Here is a 22,503-nt window from a genome sequence, read left to right on the forward strand (position 1 = left end):
ATGCTTCACGATATAGTCCATTTCGCTTTTTAAGATCATAAGACTATTTTAACAGTTCACAGGATACACAGGTAGAGCCTTCCAAAACGATTGAACTATTAAAACAAGAGATGACGCAAGCCCCAGCTGCTCTTGACCATCATACAAGACTGTAATATATGTCAAATATAAATGATTTATTATCACGCTGATATTGCCTTAAAATAGACATTAATATTTCTAACAGTGAATAATATATTTTGTACTACCTTGTTCATTCTGATGTCATATAATATAACGATTATATGACTTTTTTTGTAAAACTAAATTATTAATTTTCTGTAGAATCAGAATCAGAATTTCTGGCGTTATTTTTAGGGGACCATTGTGGAAATGAGGGCTAAAGATGGAAAATGTAATGGTCCTTTTTTTGCCAAGACTTTATTCAGTAATTTTACGGAATTTTCCGTTAACTCTAAAACACAATACAATACAATTCCTCAGTAAAAATACATGGGAAAACTGTAAATATATTCTCGTATTATAATAGTATATTTTTATGGACTGTAAATAATAAAGAGTTGTGTGATGCATGTATTTCCATAATGGCTAATGCTACATATTTTATTAGGTTTTCTTTTAAATGTGTATTTTTAAAAATAATTATATTGTATTTTTCTAAAATAAAATCTTGTAAAAGTTTTTTATTTTTATTTTTTAAACAGCAAACATGCCAGTGCGGGCCCACTGTGGGTAAGTGTAGGTTTTCTGTGGGACAGTGTGGGCAAGGGTAAACCCTATGGGGCCCCCAACGTGGGCTTTCTGTGGGCAAGCCCACAGTGGGCTTACCCATATAGAACCCACACGGGCCCCCAGTGGGTTAGCCCATGCGGGGCCCATAGCAGTTTTGCCCATTTGGGCCCCCATTAGGATTTACTGTGGGCAATCCACTGTGGGTTTGCCCAAATAAAACCCACACGGGCCCCCAGTGGGTTAGCCCATGTGGGGCCCATAGCAGTTTTGCCCATTTGGGCCCCCATTAGGATTTACTGTGGGCAACCCACTGTGGGTTTGCCCCGATTAAACCCACACGGGCCCCCAGTGGGTTAGCCCATCCGGGGCCCATAGCAGTGTTGCACATTTGGGCCCCCATTAGGATTTACCTATTTTTAGTTTTTCACTGTGGGGCCACCATAAGGGTTTACTGTGGGCAACCCTCCATAACAGTTACATCCATAGGCACCGATTTATGTTTTCCTCCGTGGGTGCTCATAGGCGCACGCCCTTTAAAAAAATAAGTAACGTTAGGCCTAGTCAAAAAAATGTTTTCATTTCAGAACCGAACGAGAAGCGCAGCGCCGCGTCTATGACAACTCGAGGTAGCCTATCGCACACCGGACGCGCACTTTGTCAGTTTATGGCCAGCAATATTGTAATGTTATGTTTAAGGACATTATGGAATTAAGATAATTCTGTACTATGTTATGATTGTACTGTACAATTAAATACAACCGGGGGGTCCGTTGACTGAATGAATTGAGAATATCACCTGGAAATCCGATAACATCAGCGATTTTCATTCAAGCAGCTGATTTCTGTAAATGAATGTAAAACTAAATGTATATTGCAGCACAGGTTGATCATAGATTTACTATGTAAATCGCGCTCTGTGGCACGGCAGGATTTTGAACAAGGTCCTAATAGCCGTAGCTGGGCGCCGCCAGTGTGTGTAAGTTACACTCATAGAGAATAATGTGTTCGAATTTTAAAAGACATGGCACTGCGCTGACCTGCGCTTCTCGTCCTGTGTGGGACCCCTTTTAGGAATTGGATAGGTGTGTGAATTGAATAGGGATTGGAGATCAAAAGTTTAACTGACACGTAACCGCGATCAGAGGCGTTTTCATCCGAGAAACGCTGTGATTGGTGGATAGGATATGGAGCAGGCGACTGACAGCGACATAACCAATCACAGTGAGACAGACGCTTCACATAGCACCAACTGAAATGTTTAATTTTAAATGAATGTAGCCTACTGGCAGTCTTGCACACGTGGGTGCTCGGTATTTTCCGTGGGTGCTCGAGCCCATTTTCTTTTATAAAAATGACATATTCATGCTGCAAGTTAAAGCCATCAATGATTTCTTGATAAAGACATTAAAGGGATTGTTCTTCATGTTGTTCCAAACATGTATTATTTACTTTTTTCTGTGGAATGCAAAAGACGAATTTTGAATAATGTTTAATCTGTTTTGTCCATACAATGAAAATCATTGACTTTTTATTGAGTCATTTTTCGAAATATCAGAAGAATCTTCCACAAAAGAAATAATGCAGGTTTGGAATGACATGAGTGTGAGTACAAGTTGACAGAATTATATATTGTGTTAATTTTTGTAAATTGTTCTCAAGCTCTCATTTCATCATGCCCTCAATTGGTTCACTCTCTGTATGTTTCTCTCTCAACAACACCACCTACATTTGTTTTTGATATTAATAAAAAACCTGTAACTATTTTTCCGGAACTCAAATTATCCTCCAGTCAAAGTACAGAAGATTACTTGTTTTCTGAGGTGGAAATGACCTTACCCTTGGGAAAACACAAGTGTATAAATTACACTTGGAACAACCCCCATTTTTTAAATACATTTTTTTATGTTAACATTTCAATTGTTGTTGTTGTTTTTTTCTCACTTTAGATGCTGACACAGCTGAAGCAGCATCATGCTGATCCTAATGCAAGAGACTGGGATGGTGGAAGGAGCAAGTTACTCCGTTATCTGAGGGGATTGATTGATGTGGTTTTAAATGATTTTTTTTGTTTTGACTTTTTCTTTTAACTCAAAATCTTTTTCAAATAAATGCTGCTCTTTTGACAGTTCTGTTCAAACGTTCCTGAATTTTTTTCACGATTTACATGCTGACGACTGGATTACTTTGTTCAAAAGTAGGGCTATTTGAAAAATCGTACTGACCCCAAAGTTTTGAACGGTAATGTATTGTATATATTTTTTACATGACTGTGAATAAATTAAATTATTTAAAACATATGACTTGTAATGTACTACTTCGACTTTCAACAAGTGCAATTGTTTTGCAAGTATTGTGACAAATGCAAAGTAGAACCAAACTAATCTTGTTTGTTTAGGCCACAGATATATAACACCACATCTTTGTATTGTCCGCAGTATGCCCACACTTTTCCCAGTGCACCCACAGTATGTCCACACTTAACCCAATGTACCCACAGTATACCCACACTTAACCCAATGTACCCACAGTATGCCCACACTTAACCCAATGTACCCACAGTATACCCCCACTTAACCCAATGTACCCACAGTATGCCCACACTTAACCCAATGTACCCACAGTATGCCCAAACTTATCCCAATGTACCCTATGTATGCCCACACTTAACCCAATGTACCCACAATATGCCCACACTTAACCCAATGTACCCACAGTATGCCCACACTTAAAGCAATGTACCCACAGTATACCCACACTTAACCCAATGTACCCACAGTATGCCCACACTTAACCCAATGTACCCACAGTATGCCCACACTTAACCCACTGTACCCACAGTATACCCACACATTGCCCACCGGATGGGGACCCACTCAGTCCCATAGTTCGGGGCCCACATGTGCCCCGCATTTCACGCCGTAATCTAGGCCCACAGTGGGCTGCCCACAATGGCCCCACATGGCCCCTATAAGGGTTTGCTGTGGGCCCACAACTGGCCCCATGGGGGCCCACTCTACTTACTGTGGGCCTGCCCACAGTCAGCCCACACTTTTGGGCTGCCCCACTGGGGCCCCACCTGGGGCCCACACGTGCCCCGCATTAACGCCGGTATCTGGGCCCACAGTGGGCTGCCCGCAAGGGCCCCATTCGGGCCCCAAAGAAGCATGTTTGCTGGGCTAGGCCCATCTAAATCATTATAATCAGCAATAAAGGGACCCACAGCAGCCACTGTACGCAGACTTAAAACAGTTGCTGCTGTCATTTCCGTAATAAGTAGCCTACAGCCTGCTACTCAATGTTGTCAGCTATCGGGTAGTCTTCCGAAATTTAAAAGACATACACCAACAGACCAATACAAAACGAAGTGGAGATAAAAATAGGCTACGGTCAGACCTTGGAGTCGAACCCCTGTCACTTAGAGCAAAACAACACTGTTCTCCATGCACGCAGACCAACCCAGCAAACAAGGCACGTCCCCCGGACTTTTCAAACGTTCATTTAGATCCGTATTAGGTCCGCTTTGGAACGTTCCCGAGCGGAGGTTCGGAGGACGTCCGCACTTGGTCCCCTTTGTAACGTTCGCTGACGGCCATTCCGATGACGTTCGCATTTGGTCCGCTTTGTAACGCTTTGTAACGCTTTGTGGGTCTTTTCGTCTTAAACGCCGTAAACACCGGCGTTTAGTGAATGAAACGCGTTTGGTTAGTGGCGAAATTTGACCCTTTTGGCGTTCCATACTTTAAAGCTCCGACAAGGTTTTATTCCGTCCTCCACGCGGTGCCAACTCACACCAGGAGCATTTCAGAAGCGAAGCGACTGGATGCGCGAGACCACGTGATTTGCCTGTTCAACGTGTTTTTTCTTGATTTTTGGGTTTCTACCAAGGATATATTGGTGTACAATACAATTGGGAGTTTGCACAGAGTGTTTATTTTGAAATTGACATGATTTTCTTACTTTTATTTTGTATTTCAAGGATTTATTTAAGAACAAGGATCATAAAGGTCTTTATAATAATAAATGGCCTAATCCATTTAGGTCCACACACGGTCCCTCAAACAACAGAGATCAGCCAAGATGTATGTCTCTTTTCTTTTATGTGGGCCACTCTGTCGGGCATGCGTCTTGTGACTAGCTCTAAAACTCAATTACCCGCTCCTCTTTTTATCTCATTTTGCCATTTTCAGGGATATACTCTGCTTGTCCACATAATTATTATGATTAAACAAAGGCAAGATACTGCTTTAAACAAACCAGAGAAAACAATGCTGGTGTTTTAACTTCATGGAAACACTTTCACATGCATCACAAAGCACCAAAATGAATCAATCACCCATTACATTACAATCAGTCACCCATCTTTTTCCTTTCTTTAGTCACCAACTTACCAAAGTTGATGTTGTATTCGCCACCCCGCTCATGGTACATCTGGTAGACGAAGAAACAGGAAACCGGTTTGAGCACCAGGCTCAGGATGGCCATGCCTGCACTAAAACGGAACAAGTCCAGCGAGTTTGGAGGCGTCAAATAGTAAAGACCCAAATTAACAATGTCAGTCAAGATGGTCATTGCCAACCCGATCAAGAACTGAATGAAGAAGAGCAGATATCAAACATTAGCATGACAAATATAATATATACAAACACATGAAAATAAAATAACAAGTAGTCTCAGCATGCTCAACGACCATCTTGTAAGCACTTATCTATTTGGCTGGCCACACAAAAATGCAAAATGCACAGAAATGTATCGTAAACATATGACATTTTAACAATATTTTTCTAAACGTGTAAGCCTTTGGACTTAGAAGCCTTAAAGGGGTCCTATTATGCCCTTTTAAGAAGTCTTGATTTAGTTTTTTGGGTGTACTAGAATATGCTTTCATGCTTGATTGTTCAAAAAACACATCCATTTTCACATATTTTACATTATTACAGCTCCATTCTCCCCAGTCTGGCCCAAACGAGTTGTTTAGTACCGGTTTCTATGAAGCTTTTGGAAGGTCAATTAAATGAGATTTGGACAAAACAGCATCTCTTTTATATAGCAGCAGCTCATCCAGGCATCGTACTCTTTTCTGCGTATTCCGTGGGCGGGGATTATTTAAACTAACTAGTTTGTTGTATTCTTGGAAAGTGGATTCTTTTAAATAAAATATCTCCCCTTGGAGTGGACTTCCACCTTTGTAACCTTGCAGATCTTTTTTATGCTCAAATAGCATCATTACACACTCAATGATGTTTTATTAACAAAGTTCGGGAGGAGCACGTTCAGATGATTAAACCTAATTAAACACACGTGGAGCACACTCAGATAATCAAACCTAATTAGACACGAGTGGAGCACACTCTGTTAATCAACCCAATCAACGAGTTAAGGAGGTATATATGCAGCAAACTTACATCCGTTCGTTTACAGTTTAACAGTATCCCTCCACCACCTCATATCCTCACTTCTAGTCTTAAATACACTTACAACAATCGGGGGAGTACTCTGGGTTCGGGCAAAAATTCCGAGCTCGGAGCCCTCAACCCGGACAGTACGCCAAATAGTTACCCTGTTTAATTGATATAAGTGTGAACTCATGAACTAAAGTTGAAATAGTGAAAAAGCATAATAGGACCCCTTTAACAGAGTTGTTTTGTGCTATCTAGTTTTCAATCAGCTGGTGAAATGGTGAGGTTGTGTGATGTCTTTCAATGGAGGCATGTTAAGGGCAGATTTTAGGGCTGAGCTGAAGGGCTACTGTGGTACCAGCCTGACAGTGGAAACACAACTTGATTTTGGCCTCTGTGCTTGATGTCCCGTTTTAGCCCTGGCTCGCACTGGCACAGAAGTAGAAAAGCGGCTAATGTGAGCCAGACTTTTTGGCCGGTCAAAAGTATGGCTATGAAATACTCAAATATAATAAAGGTGTGGATTTCTCATCTATAATAAATACTGAATAAAATTAATGTCTAGGCCTTCATGCTCTAAAAATCATGCTCTTCATGAATAAAAAAAATTAAAAAATTAAAAAAAAAATCACACTTACCAATAATACAGCATCTATGGAGTCTCTCTGTGCTATGGCCCACACTCCCACTGCAAGAACGCTCACGTTCCCCAACACATAAGAAGTAGGAAGCCAAGGAAACAAGCATGCCCTGCACATAAACATACATTCAAATGTTAAGACTAATATTTTAATTAGGGCTGTAAATTTAACTTAATTTAGTACGATTCATTGCTAGGTATATTACTTACAAATTTGTGTAAATTACTGAATACAATTATATTTTGAAAATTGTAACAATCTGCTACATTACAGATTTTAGGTAATATAATCTGACATTTTTTTTTTCTTTTGAGCTTACTGTAAGTCCTGCACAATAGTAATATAATAGTGCAAAGAGAGAAAAAAAGTGAGTTGAAAATTTGTCATCAACAAAATGAAATCAAAATAAAAAACAACTAAAGATTTGGATTTGTAAACAACCATTCGTATTGGTTACACTTTATTTCGATAGTCACTTTAGACATTCTACTAACTATAAGTAACTTTTCAACTACATGTCAACTAACTGTCATTAGAGTATTAGTAGACTGTAGTAAACTGTCAGTAGACTGTTAGGTTATGGTTAGGTGTTAGGGTTCGGGTTCGGGTTAGGAGAACAAGTTGACTTGTAGTTTCCAAGTTACTTATAGCCAGTAGAATATCTATTGGGGGACAAACAAAATAAAGTGTTAGCAGATATTAAGCAGACGGACTACTAATACTCTAATGACAGTTAGTTGACATGTAGCTGTAAAGTTACTTATAGTTAGTAGAATGTCTAAAGTGGACTATCGAAATAAAGTGTTACCTTTTTATTTGTTTACTTTTATAGTATTTATTAAGAAAACATTATAATTATGTTTTGAACTTTATCAGTGTCATTTTGGGAAAAAGAGTTTTATGATTAATAGAGTGGTGCAGGTATGACATCACTTTGTAGGCCAAAAAGCGGAAGTGGGTTAGCATTTTAACACTTCTGGTTCCATCGTCCTGAAGTCAATGGGTTTTTTGAACAGGGTTTTGGTTAAATGGCTGAAATAAGGTATGTGGTGAACAAGCTTAAGACACTTTCACGTTTTATTCTATGACATAAAATACATCAATATTACCCCAATCGTGATTTTTTAAAGCTGTTACGTGTCTTGAAAAAGGTGGTTGCTTACAAGTGGCTAAAAGGGACTACAGAGGCTGTCGAGTAGATTAAACGTCATCACGCTGAACAGACTCGGTTCTCTTTACAGCCTCGTTATGCTTATAATTGTGCTCTTACAAACTATTCTAACTTAAACGTTCTGGGACAATGTTTTAGATAAAAAAAGAAAGAGCTTTTGGAACTTAGTGATGGTGACGTTGAATTCGTGGGAATGTGGTGTAGTTTGTTTATAGCCTACCTTTAGGCTTCAAAATTCAAATCACAAAAAGTTATGATCATCTGTGATAATTATATTGATGGACAATACTTGCAAGTATCATAAACTTTTGTTTACCACAGAGCTTGTTTTTAGCGATAATCCAAAAGCCTATGTCAAAATCATATCGTTTTTTCGTCGAGCGAACCAACCAGTGTGATGCTAACTGCCGGTTGACCTACAAAGTGACGTCATACCTTCACCCCTGGCATAGTGACGTCAGTTCTGTTCAGCTTGCGCTGCATCCTCAATCTGCTTTTTTAGTGCGCTAAGGAGAGGTAAGCAGTTCTCTTTTAATATAAAGTGTAAAAGTTGGCAGTAGTTGGATTGAGTACATAATATTCAAATATATTTCTGTTAAGAGTGTTAGAAATGTGCTTAGAAGTGTTTTATGCATGGATGGACTGGATTTAATAGCTTTATTGCTGTGTATAGCAGTTTGAGTGTATGTGTGCGTCAGTTATATGCAGTGATTTTGGCCGATTAATTAATTGGTCTTTGATCTGTGCAGGTGATAAAATCACAGAAGCAACATTTATCATGCTGTACTCTGTTTATTCCATCCATTACATGCTTCCCAAACATCCACAAAAACAAACTCTCCAGATCAGCAGCAGTTCCAGTTGTCCCATGGCTTCTCTGAATTACACAACACAACACAGATCGTAACAATGGTCAGGGGTGGGGCAGTTACACTAGCTTTTTTCCGGCTCATGTTGCAGGGTCCGCGCTGGTTGAACTCCGCGAGCGCGGCCTGCGCACTGCACTCCCCAGCATTCATCTTGCGAACCTCCGATCCCTTCCTAACAAAATGGACGAACTACTTCTCCTCACAAGGATTAACAAGGATTTTTCTAACTCTGCTGCTCTGTGCTTCACTGAAACCTGGCTGAGTGAAGCCATACCGGACAACGCAATACATCTGCCGGGCTTCCAGCTGTTCCGAGCGGATCGCATCGCGGAGCTAACGGGGAAAACGAGAGGTGGTGGATTGTGTTTCTACATTAACGAAAATTGGTGTTCAGATATAACAACACTGAACAAGATATGCTCTCCTAATTTAGAGACCCATTTCATTAATTGCAAACCTTTCTACTCGCCACGGGAGTTTTCCTCTTTCATTCTCGTGAATGTTTACATCCCTCCAGATGCGTGCGTGAGCGCGGCGCTACAACAGCTGGCTGAACAAATATCTGAAACGGAACAAAGGCACCCGGACTCTCTTCTAATAATTATTGGGGATTTTAACAAAGCAAATATTTCCCGTGAACTACCCAAATACAGACAGCACGTTACATGTCCCACCAGAGACAGTAATATACTGGACCACTGTTACACCACAATAAGGAATGCGTATCACTCCACTCACGAGCAGCTTAAGGGCTCTCTGATCACTGTTTGGTTCATCTTATTCCGACCTACAGGCAGAAACTGAAATCAGCTAAACCTGTGTTAAGGACTGTTAAAAGATGGACCAATGAAGCAGAGCAGGATCTACAGGCCTGCTTTGATTGCACTGATTGGACTGTTTTTGAAGCTGCTACCACAGATCTGGATGAGCTCACAGATACTGTAACATCATATATAAGTTTCTGTCAGGATACATGCATTCCTACCAGGACATTCTTATCATTCACTAATGATAAACCATGGTTTACTGGGAAACTCAAACACCTTCGTCATGCCAAAGAAGATGCTTACAGAAGTGGGGATAAAATCTTGAATAACCAGGCCAGAAACAGACTGACAAAGGAGATCAGAGTTGCTAAAAGAAGCTACTCTGAAAAACCAGTTTTCATCCAACGACCCATTATCAGTCTGGAATGGCCTGAGGAACATCACCAACTACAAGTCACCATCCCCCCGATGTTTAAAAGCCTGTGCTGACCAGCTGGCCCCGGTCTTCACACAGATCTTCAATAGATCATCGGAGCAGTGTGAAGTTCCCTGCTGCTTCAAACGCTCCACTATCATTCCGGTCCCCAAAAAACCCCAAATCACTGGACTTAATGACTACAGACCTGTCGCTCTCACGTCTGTGGTCATGAAGTCGTTTGAAAGACTGGTGCTGGCCCACCTGAAGGACATCACTGGACCCCTGCTGGATCCCTTTCAGTTTGCTTACAGAGCAAACAGGTCTGTGGATGATGCAGTCAACATGGGACTGCATTATATCCTGCAACATCTCGACAGACCTGGGACTTATGCAAGGATCCTCTTTGTGGACTTCAGTTCAGCCTTCAATACCATCATGCCTGATCTTCTCACAGCCAAACTGACCCAGCTCTCCATACCATCCTCGATCCGTCAGTGGATCTCCAGCTTCCTGACGGACCGGCAGCAGCGAGTGAGACTGGGGAAACACACATCCAGGACTCTCACCACCAGCACTGGCGCCCCTCAAGGGTGCGTTCTCTCCCCACTGCTCTTCTCCCTGTACACTAATGACTGCACTTCTAAAGACCCCTCTGTCAAGCTCCTGAAATTTGCCGACGACACCACTGTCATCGGTCTCATCCGGAACGGTGACGAGTCTGCTTACAGACTGGAGGTTGAACAGCTGGCCTCTCTGGTGCAGTTACAACAACCTTGAGCTGAACACGCTCAAAACAGTGGAGATGATCGTGGACTTCAGGAGGAACAGCTCAGCACTCCCCCACTCACCATCATGAACAGCACTGTGGAAGCAGTGGAGTCATTCGGGTTCCTTGGCACTATCATCTCTCAGGACCTGAAGTTGGACAATCACATTGACTCCATTGTAAAAAAAATCCCAGCAGAGACTGTACTTCCTTCGCCAGCTGAGGAAGTTCAACTTGCCACAGGAGCTGCTGATTCAGTTCTACTCAGCCGTCATCGAGTCTGTCTTATGCACATCCATCACTGTCTGGTTTGGTTCAGCTACCAAATCAGACATCAGGAGACTACAACGGACAGTCCGGCCTGTGGAGAGGATCATTGGTGCCCCCCTGCCATCCCTCCAGGACCTGTACTCTTCCAGAGTGAGGAAGAGAGCAGGTAAAATCATCACAGACTCCACTCACCCTGGACACCTCCTGTTTGAACGGTTACCGTCAAAACGGAGACTTAGATCACTGGCCACAAGAACATCTCGGCACAGGAACAGTTTCTTCCCACAGGCCATTTCCCTCCCGAACAGTTAACATACCTCCCAAGGCATATGCCTTTAAGTGCAATACTCCCACTGTTTAGTGCAATATCCTACAACTCAGGTGATAACCTGGTACAACTCATAATTATATTTAGATTTATTTCAAAACACTGTAAATATGTTCATAATCTGTAAATCTGGAAATGTTTATTCTGACTAAACCGAACTGTGATACTTTTTATTCTCATATATTTATATTTTTATTCTTATAATTTGTAGTATTATGTTTCATGTTTCTTGTTGTATTTGTATAGTCCACTGGAAGCCTCAGCACCAAAACAAATTCCTTGTGTGTGCAAGCACACTTGGCAATAAAGCTCTTTCTGATTCTTCTGATTCTGATTCTGATTTACACACACATTTGATTTTGCACTGGTTTTACGCCGGATGCCCTTCACACCTACGACAATTTGGCATGTCCAATCCACCTAATCTGCATGTTTTTGGATTGTGGGTGAAACTGTATAAAACCCACGCTGACACGGAGAGAGCATGCAAACTCCACACAGAAAACACCCCTTGTTGTGAGGCGACAGTGCTACACACTGAGTCACCGTCTGATTATGAGTATTTTAAAACACACACACACACGTACGTGTGTGTCTGTGTGTGGGTGTATGTGTGTGTGTTGTATTTGTAAACATTTTTAGGGACACTATGTGTGTGTGTATATATATATATAAGGGGCTTTAAATTTTATAGCTATGGCTTCAAATGTTATATATACACACACACTTTAGTTTGAAGAAGAAATGTATTTCTAATTCTGCTGAACTGAGAACTGGATGATAAACTTTCACTAAAGGTGAAATTCCTCAGGTTAGTGATAAAAAAACAGAAACGAGAAAGGCAAATGCCCCATAACTCTCACCAGACTGTCAGTATCCAGTGAACCAACACGATTGCCTGCAGAGAAAACACACGCACAGTGCAGCACATGAGTAAATGTACAGATGCATTCCCTAGAAACAGGCCGTGGCTCAAAACCTACTGAGCATTCAGTCATGGGCATTTTTGGGCTACATGCTGCACCTATGATCTGGGGTATCCCTAAAATACAAAATTGTTGCAGGCAATGCTTTTCAAAAAAATCAAGATATGTACCAATACAAAAGGACCATTCTGAGTCCCACTTTATGTGCCTTTAAGACATAAGGGTTTAAATAAATAATTTGATACATTAATATTAATACAGGACATTTATTCACATTGTACATATATTTTAACCTGCATATAAATACATCTGTAATTCATTTCTGTAATTAAATCTATAATTACTGTTGTCCCTTTAACCCATCCCTGCAGCGCTTAAACCTACCTTACCATGAAAACTGTCTCTAACATTACCCGTATCTCAGCAAAAGTGCAGTGTTTTGCAATACAACATGAACACAATAAGCATGTTGTACCAAACAATTATTTTATTTTATTTTTACGTAAGTAAAAAAGCTAAAATGTGAGACCCAATTTGGTATAAAATAAAGAAAATAACTATTTACTACAATTACCATTAATAATTTTAAGGGTTCCTGGTTGCCCGGCCTGACTGTGATAAACTTCTGAAGGCCTCTATATGATGAACGCACAGAAAATGCTGTTTTGGTAAACCGTTTAGGTTTTGAAACAGTCATTGACAGAGAAATAGTAAAATGTGCAACTAGAATCAGGGAAGCACATCTGAGGAAATAATGTAAGACATGAAACTGACAAAAAAATTGCTTTAGAATGATGAATTATGCAATAGAATTTTATTGATGTTTTTATTTGATCTTTCCGGTTTCATAAAGTGTATACATACTTTTTACATAAAACAAAAACAACCTTTTCCTTTTGATCTTTCAGATTTTGATGGATCATTTAACAATCAATGTACAAACTATACAACACATAAATAAAAAACTAATAAATTACCTTGAGACTTATGGCTGGTATTTCCATTGTGTCACTGCCTCTTTTCGATTAAAAATCCCTCTGTAGTTTTCAGTATTTCACAAAGGAAGCATAAAACACTTTCATCATAACGGTGTGTAACAGAAGTTAGTCCAGTGCTCTGAAGTCACTGCAAACACAAACCATGTGATACTAGCCTGATCAGAGCCATGTGACTACACCTCCCACTTATGCTCATTATTCCATGTGAGAGCAGAACTGGGGAACCGGTGTATGTATGTGTGTATTGACGTCACTGCTTTCATTTATACAGTGTATATACAGTGCTTACAGTGCAAAAATAAATTATAAGAAAAATTAGGGCTAGTGATGTTAGTATTGTAACGTTTGATCAGGCACCAGTCCACCAGAGGGAGCCATCACCTGAATATTGAACTCTGTTACTTCCTGTTCCTGCCACATCATTTTCCTGTCTTGTCATTTCCTGTCACTCTGTATTTAAGCCATGTGCTATCACTACCTTATTGCGAAGTATTGTCAGTTCTCTGCTTTACTAAGTGTTCTACCATTCTCCTTTGATTACTGTTATGACCTTTGTTCTGCTTTTTGACTCGCGCTTTTGGATTGCTATTTTTTGGATTGCTGTTTTTTGGATTTGTCTGCCATTCGATTGTTTTGCCTGTGCTTTGACCAATGCCTGTGACCTGACTACGAGTTGTGACTACTGTTTGGATTTTGTTTTAATAAAGACCCGCTTAATGATTCCACTCAGCCTACACCTTCCTTACAAGTATAGTAAAGGGTCCCCGTGATCCATTCAAACAACCAAACATCCATCCAGTTAAGTAAGTTTTCAGGCGGTTTCAATGGTGGTGAAGTTGCAATCAAATTCTTCCGGGTTGAATGAAGAGATGATGAACTTGCAATGTTAGTCTGACTCTGTTATGGTCGAGGAAGTTACAATAGGGCTGGTGGTAAAATTGCTATTCCTTTTGTCCTACCTTAATTTGGTTGTGTTCAGTCCGCTTAAATATGTAATATTGAAGTTTACTGCATCCGTTTGTGTTGTGATTACATGAATGATTTGTGTTGCATTAACTGAAACTGGGCTGTGCTTGTAAGTTCCCAGCATGCTTTACATATGGCCGAATCAAGAGAGAATAAATGTTGAAATTAAGTGTTATTTTATGTGTTTTTGAGAAAAGGGGAAGAGGCTGTGGACTGATTCAGTTGTTGAAGTTACAAATAGCTGCACAGCTCTCTCTCTCTCACTCTCTCTCTCACTCTCACTCTCTCTCACACTCTCACTCTCTCTCACACTCACACACACACATATCAGATGAGAGAGTGTCAGTGTAAGATTGTTTAGTTGCTGTTGGTCCGGTGAACATCTTGTCTGCATCGCGAATTAACAAAGCAGTTGTTTTTATTTTTCTGAAGGAAACGTTTATGGTTGATGATTTGGTTGAACATGGATTATCAGTGAGAGATGTATTTATTCCGGTTTTGCCGCTGTCTAACCCCTCGAAGAAAGTTATCCTTTCAAATGTTCCTCCGTTCGTTCCAAATGATACACTTGAGCGCATTCTGGCGCGTTACGGCAAATTAATGGGACCGATCAAAATGATTCCGCTTTGTTTAAAAAGAAACCGTAATTAAAGCACATCATGTCATTTAGACATCACACATACATGATTTTAAATGCTGAATATCAAAATCTGGAAGTTGCTGTAAAACTGACGTTGAATGGGAAAAATTATACGATATTTATCTCTGTTGATTCAATGAAATGTTTTACATGCGGGAAACAGGTCCATATAAGACCGTCGTGTCCTTTAAATTTGGAGGCTGAGAAGGAGAGTAATTCTGTAACGGAACAGGTGAATACCGCTGTGGATAATAATAACATTGCAGAAAGTACGTCTACTGATAATATAGGCCTACAGCTAGATGAAACTGCAGTTTTATCTAATAGTGGAGAGGGTTCTGGTGTGCTTGCACAAGATTGTCCCACTGAAGATACAGACAGAGCCTCGGTCATTAGTACACATGAAGGTGACAATGCTCTAGTTGTTGATGAGCTCATTGCTTCAGAGGTAGTTAGTGATGCAAAACACCCAGAAAAGCAAAGTGAGCTTGAATACTCGCCTGTCCAAAGCAGCAGCCTGTTACAGGCTGATATAGATCTGTTGTCACAGAGAACTGATGACTTATCTGAGAATGATTCTGAAAGCGAATGTCCAGATACTGGAGAAGAACACGATGCCAATTCACAAGGAAATTCTGTGGGGATTTTTTTACTCCTCATTTAAAACCTCCTTTTTACACAGTTCAAGAGTTGAGTAATTTCCTAGACGCTACTAAAAATCAGAGAAAACCCAAATTGGATAAACACTTTCCTGATTTAGAACTTTTCGTGGAGTCTGGTACCATTGCTATGCGAAAGGCGACCTTGGAGGAACTAGATCAACCAAAACGCTACATGCTTATAACTTGTTAGCACGGTTAGAAAAAGTCTAAATTCACGTCTGAAAAAACATTGATCTTATGAAAAGTGTTAAAAGGCAGATGTGGTGGGTTGTTTTATAACCCCTTTATAATTTTTGTTATGACTTTTTTTTAATATTGGGTCTCTAAATATTAATGGTTGTCGTAGTATAGTAAAAAGAAATGATCTTTTCAATTATTTAATTCTTAAAAAGGCTGATGTGATCTTACTTCAGGAAACGCACACAGATTTGCAGAACCAATCCCAGTGGTTTAGTGATTGGAAGGGTAATGTTCTTCTAAGCCATGGCACAAATGTGAGTGCAGGGGTAGCGATTTTGTTTTCACCCTGGGTAGGTGGCATTTTAAAAAGTTTTGAGATAATAACAGGAAGAATATTACGAGTAGATGTTACTTTAGGGGACACAGTTTTTTTCTGTTTAATGTGTATGCTCCAAATGATGGTCGGGAGCGTATCACTTTTTTTGAAAAACTATCAGATGCATTATCAGACTGTCCCTGGGATAATATTGTTATACTGGGGGCTGATTTTAATTGCACTTTAAATCAGAAATTGGATTGGAATCCTAATGAACCACATCCTCCTTCAGCCAAGATTCTGAAAAGTGTAATTGATTATTATAATTTTGTTGATTTGTGGAGAGATGCATTTCCTGGGCTTAGACAGTACACTTGGATGAAAGTCAACTCAAATAATATGTCTAGAGCTAGACGTGATCGCTTTTATACTGAATTATATAAAAGGGGAAGGTTTTTTAGGAATTCTATTTCGCCCACTTTTCTCTCAGACCATCATTATATTAGTATGGCTTTTTCTGCTGAGACTATTAAATCCTATAAATCACTTTGGCACTTTGATAACGGTTTACTTCAGGATCACTGCTTCGTCCACGCTTTTCACCACTTTTGGGATTCTTGGAGAGAGGAGAGAGTAAATTTCCCATCTTTAAGTCAATGGTGGGATGTCGGCAAGGTGCAGATACAAATATTTTGCCAGCAGTTTACTGCACATGCCAGGGGTGCCCTAGTGGAGAAAATGAAAGCCATTGAACAAGAAATCCTTGGAGAAAGCAGTCACGGTGCCACAGGATCCATCTCCACTGACTCTTTTGAACTAAATAAATTTCTGTTAAGCAGCTTAGCGGAAGAACAAAGAAAAACAAAGTTCACCCGCCCAAATAACATGGATTCTCCTACTGTTTTTTTCTTTGGACATGAAAAAAAGCCAAGGGCACATAAGCATCTTCATCAACTGAAGCTTCCAGATGGAAGAATATTAACAACACAAACAGAAATGAATGCTTTTGCTATTTCCTTTTATGAAGATTTATACCGTTCAGAGCCATGTAATGGAGTAGAAGTTGATGTTCTTCTGAATTACTTGTCTCAATTATCAAACAGGGACAAGATGGATCTTGAGAGCCCTTTGACAATGGCTGAACTTTCGAGAGCTGTCCTGGAGTTGAATCCTGGAAAGTCGCCTGGTTTGGATGGTCTTTCATCCGAGTTTTATAAAGATTTCTGGAACTTAATTGGCCAGGATGTGTATGATGTTTTTACGGAAAGCATTGAAAGAGAGACCCTTCCTCTAAGTTGTCGGAGAGCAGTTTTAACTTTGATCCCCAAAAAAGGAGACCTTGTTTGCTTAAAGAACTGGCGCTCTGTCTCCTTGCTGTGCGTTGATCTAAAAATCTTTTCAAAAGCCTTAACCAACAGATTGAAGAACTGCATAGAAACTGTTATTCACAACGATCAGTCTTACTGGCCCTCATTTATCAAAAGTGCGTACACCAAATTTCCAGCGTACACCTGGCGTACACCCAAAACCACGGTGACTTTGATATTTATCAATATGGACGTTGGCGTACGGCACGCTCAAATCCTACGCCAGCTCAGGAGGTGGTGTACATGTACGCACGTTTTGGTTAGTGCGGAAATGCGCAGAAAAACAATTCCTAACACCACAAAAAACCCTGACAAACTAAAAGATATGAGAAGCTCTTTTCCAAAACGCGATAAACACCTTTTTTATAAATAAAATTGGATTTTATTTCTAATAATAAATTAGAGTTGTGTCTGCAAAGATTAATTTGATGATCACCATCTCCGTAGTGAATACAATATAATATAATATAGAGAGAGTAGCCTATTTCTTTTCATTTATAATTGTTTCGTTTAAAGACATTTCAAGCTTTCTTTATAGATATATTTCTCATGTCTGTGAGGCATATACTGAGTTTCGGTTAATTTGTGATGAGATGCACTCCAGTTCACGTGCAATGCAAGGGACCGCGCCCGCGCCTCCATGTCATGACTCATGATTATATTGTCTGCTATTTGCTGCTTATTTATTAAATCCATGCAATTGGTTGATGAAAAAAATATTAAAATTAAGATACAATTTTTACAAAACGAAATTCACTTTAAAGAAAGGCTTTCTACAAAACAAAACTTAATTAAGTGGCCAAAATCATGTCTGAGCATGTCTCCCGATATATTGCGCATCCTATCTTAGCCTATGTTCACTTTTCATAATCAACATAGATGGGGAAAAAATAAAATTTATTATTTTTTAACAAATATGAAATAAATGCACTTAGTTAATGGCTACAACACGTAGCCTAATAGTAGGCCTGAATATCAGAATCAGAATCAGAATCAGAAAGAGCTTTATTGCCAAGTGTGCTTGCACACACAAGGAATTTGTTTTGGTACTGAGGCTTCCAGTGGACATATACAAATACAACATGAAACATAATACTACAAATTATAAGAATAAAAAATAAAAATATAAATATATGAGAATAAAACTATCACAGTTGGGTTTAGTCAGAATAGACATTTTCAGATTTACAGATTATGAACCTATTTACAGTGTTTTGAATATTATAAATAAATAAATCTACATATAAGTATCACCTGAGTTGTGGGATATTGCACTAAACAGTGGGAGTATTGCACTTACAGGCATATGCCTTGGGAGGAGTGTTAACTGTTCAGGAGGGAAATGGCCTGTGGGAAGAAACTGTTCCTGTGCCGAGATGTTCTTGTGGCCAGTGATCTGAGTCTCCGTCTTGACGGTAACAGTTCAAACAGGTGGTGTCCAGGGTGAGTGGAGTCTGTGATGATTTTACCTGCTCTCTTCCTCACTCTGGAAGAGTACAGGTCCTGGAGGTTTGGCAGGGGGGTACCAATAATCCTCTCCGCAGTCCGGACTGTCCGTTGTAGTCTCCTGATGTCTGATTTGGTAGCTGAACCAAACCAGACAGTGATGGAAGCGCACAAGACAGACTCAATGACGGCTGAGTAGAACTGAATCAGCAGATCCTGTGGCAGGTTGAACTTCCTCAGCTGGCGAAGGAAGTACAGTCTCTGCTGGGCCTTTTTCACAGTGGAGTCAATGTGATTGTCCCACTTCAGGTCCTGAAAGATGATAGTGCCCAGGAACCTGAATGACTCCACTGCTTCCACAGTGCTGTTCATGATGGTGAGTGGGAGGAGTGCTGAGCTGTTCCTCCTGAAGTCCACGATCATCTCCACTGTTTTGAGCGTGTTCAGCTCAAGGTTGTTATAACTGCACCAGGCAGCCAGCTGTTCAACCTCCAGTCTGTAAGCAGACTCGTCACCGTTTCGGATGAGACCGATGACAGTGGTGTCGTCTGCAAATTTCAGGAGCTTGACAGTGGGGTCTTTAGAAGTGCAGTCATTAGTGTACAGGGAGAAGAGCAGTGGGGAGAGAACGCACCCTTGGGGAGCACCAGTGCTGATTGTGAGTGTCTTGGATGTGTGTTTCCCCAGTCTCACTCGCTGCTGCCGGTCCGTCAGGAAGCTGGTGATCCACTGACAGATCAAGGATGGTATGGAGAGCTGGGTCAGTTTGGCTGTGAGAAGACCAGGCATGATGGTATTGAAGGCCGAACTGAAGTCCACAAAGAGGATCCTTGCATAAGTCCCTGGTCTGTCGAGATGTTGCAGGATATAATGCAGTCCCATGTTGACTGCATCATCCACAGACCTGTTTGCTCTGTAAGCAAACTGAAAGGGATCCAGCAGGGGTCCAGTGATGTCCTTCAGGTGGGCCAGCACCAGTCTTTCAAACGACTTCATGACCACAGACGTGAGAGCGACAGGTCTGTAGTCATTAAGTCCAGTGATTTTGGGTTTTTTGGGGACAGGAATGATAGTGGAGCGTTTGAAGCAGCAGGGAACTTCACACTGCTCCAATGATCTGTTGAAGATCTGCGTGAAGACCGGGGCCAGTTGGTCAGCGCAGGCTTTTAAACAAGCAGATGAGATGCCGTCTGGGCCTGAGGCTTTCCTAGTCTTCTGTTTTTTGAAGACTCGGCTCACGTCCTCCACACAGACCTTAAGCTCAGGTTGGATGGCAGGAGGGGGGAGTGATAATTGGAGAACAGGAGGTGATGCTGAATGTGTGAAGTGCAGATCAGACCGGGTGTGTGGTGTGAATGAGGGCTTTTCAAACCGGCAGTAAAATGAATTTAAATCGTCAGCCAGGTGTTGATTGTCCACAGATCGAGGGGATGGTGACTTGTAGTTGGTAATGTTCCTCAGGCCATTCCAGACTGATGATGGGTCGTTGGATGAAAACTGGTTTTTCAGTTTATCAGAGTAGTTCCTTTTAGCAACTCTGATCTCCTTTGTCAATCTGTTTCTGGCCTGGTTATACAAGATTTTATCCCCACTTCTGTAAGCATCCTCTTTGGCATGACGAAGGCGTTTGAGTTTCCCAGTAAACCATGGTTTATCATTAGTGAATGATAAGAATGTCCTGGTAGGAATGCATGTATCCTCACAGAAACTTATATATGATGTTACAGTATCTGTGAGCTCATCCAGATCATTGGTAGTAGCTTCAAAAACAGTCCAATCAGTGCAATCAAAGCAGGCCTGTAGATTCTGCTCTGCTTCATTAGTCCATCTTTTCACAGTCCTTATTCCAGGTTTAGCTGATTTCAGTTTCTGCCTGTAGGTCGGTATGAGATGAACCAAACAGTGATCAGAGAGCCCCAAAGCTGCCCGTGGGACGGAGTGATATGCATTTCTTATTGTGGTGTAACAGTGGTCCAGTATATTACTGTCTCTGGTGGGACATGTAACGTGCTGTATGTATTTTGGTAGTTCACGAGAAAGATTTGCTTTGTTAAAATCCCCAAGAATGATTAAAAGAGAGTCTGGGTACCTTTGTTCCGTTTCAGATATTTGTTCAGCCAGCTGTTGTAGCGCCGCGCTCGCGCACGCGTCTGGAGGGATGTAAACATTCACGAGAATGAAAGAGGAAAATTCCCGAGGCGAGTAGAAGGGTTTACAGTTTATGAAATGTGCCTCTAAATTAGGAGAGCACATCTTCTTCAGTGTTGTTACATCTGAACACCAACTTTCGTTAATGTAGAAACACAATCCACCACCTCTCGTTTTCCCCGTTAGCTCCGCGATGCGATCCACTCGGAACAGCTGGAAGCCCGGCAGATGTATTGCGTTGTCCGGTATGGCTTCACTCAGCCAGGTTTCAGTGAAGCACAAAGCAGCAGAGTTTAAAAAATCCTTGTTAGTGTGGGTGAGGAGAAGAAGTTCATCCGTTTTGTTAGGAAGGGATCGGAGATTCGCGAGATGAATGCTGGGGAGTGCAGTGCGCAGGCCGCGCTCGCGGAGTTTAACCAGCGCGCCGGCTCGCTTCCCGCGTTTGCGTCTGAACGCGCGTTTGAACAACAACGCTGCCCCTCCGACGAGAATGTCCAGCAAAACGTCCGAATAATCAAAAACTGTAGAAAAGGTTTCTGGTGTGTGTTTCCTAATGTCCAGTAGTTCGTCTTTGGTGAAACTGATAGGAAAAGAATGACTAAACGCAGAACAAACGAACAAAAACAACACAATAGCTGGAGAGCTCCACACCGAGGCAGCCATCCGCGGCGCCATCTTGGATGATAATATTGTTATCATTACTTTTTTCAAGTTCGGCACGAATTACTATTAGCCTAAGTGTGTTACTAAATGATTTGAATGTATTTTTAACATTGTTGTATTTAAGGACTGTATATGTGTGTTATTTTTAAATTATTTGTTTTATGTGGCCGACAATATTGGAACGTGACATTGGAAATATTTATTTTATTTTTACTATTTAATTTATTTTACTATTTATTTTGTTTGGCTTTTATTTATTTCATGCAGTTGCACTTATTTAATTTATATTAATTTATAGTATGAGTCCCTGATTATATGTTGCATGTTCTCTTCTTGTTGTTTTTGTTGTTGTTTTTTTAGACAAAAAATGGATGGATTTATAGCGTTTTGAAAAAAATATACAATTAACTTTGAATTTATCATAAACAATATTGTTGTTTGATTTAATAATAATTTTTCATGATGGTGATGGTCTCGATCTCCAGAGAAGTGTCTCCTCTTTGCCGTCTTCAGTGTGTCCATGGCGTAAAATGAGGGTGTGGGGGAAGCGGATACTTGAATATATAGGGGCGTGTTATTCTAATGACGATCGTTTTCAGCCGCGGCATTTATCAAGGGCAGGTATTGCGTACACCTGGATTTCAAAGGTACGCACAGCTTCATAAATCAGGCGGTGAGAGGAGTGCAAGCATAATCTTACGCCAACATATACGCCCGTTTCTACGCAAGAATGATAAATGAGGGCCACTGTATTCCTAACCGAACAATATTTGGCAATCTTTTTTTGGTTAGAGATGTTATTTCAGTGGCAAAAAGACATAACTTGGACATTG

The 22,503-nt window shown here is 40.7% G+C and overlaps 1 protein-coding gene across 2 annotated transcripts in view; it reads right to left on the bottom strand.

Moving 5' to 3' along the window:
* Positions 1-13,438, bottom strand: part of agtrap (angiotensin II receptor-associated protein) — a 32,922-nt gene extending 19,484 nt beyond the window's left edge. Inside the window, exons 1-4 of one of the 2 annotated variants that reach the window (XM_077202822.1) lie at positions 13,262-13,438; positions 12,222-12,256; positions 6,767-6,878; positions 5,121-5,319 (exon numbers count right to left, since the gene is read on the bottom strand). In XM_077202822.1, coding sequence (XP_077058937.1) covers positions 5,121-5,319; positions 6,767-6,878; positions 12,222-12,256; positions 13,262-13,288 — 373 coding nt within the window. In that variant the 5' untranslated portion in view covers positions 13,289-13,438. The remainder of the gene's footprint in view (positions 1-5,120; positions 5,320-6,766; positions 6,879-12,221; positions 12,257-13,261) is intronic. The other variant, XM_077202823.1, reaches the window with a different exon arrangement.
* Between the last annotated feature and the right edge of the window lie 9,065 nt (positions 13,439-22,503).

Source organism: Siphateles boraxobius, unplaced genomic scaffold (assembly GCF_051911475.1).
Source record: "Siphateles boraxobius isolate OS27281-9 unplaced genomic scaffold, OSU_SipBor_1 5, whole genome shotgun sequence".
Lineage (NCBI taxonomy): Eukaryota > Metazoa > Chordata > Actinopteri > Cypriniformes > Leuciscidae > Siphateles > Siphateles boraxobius.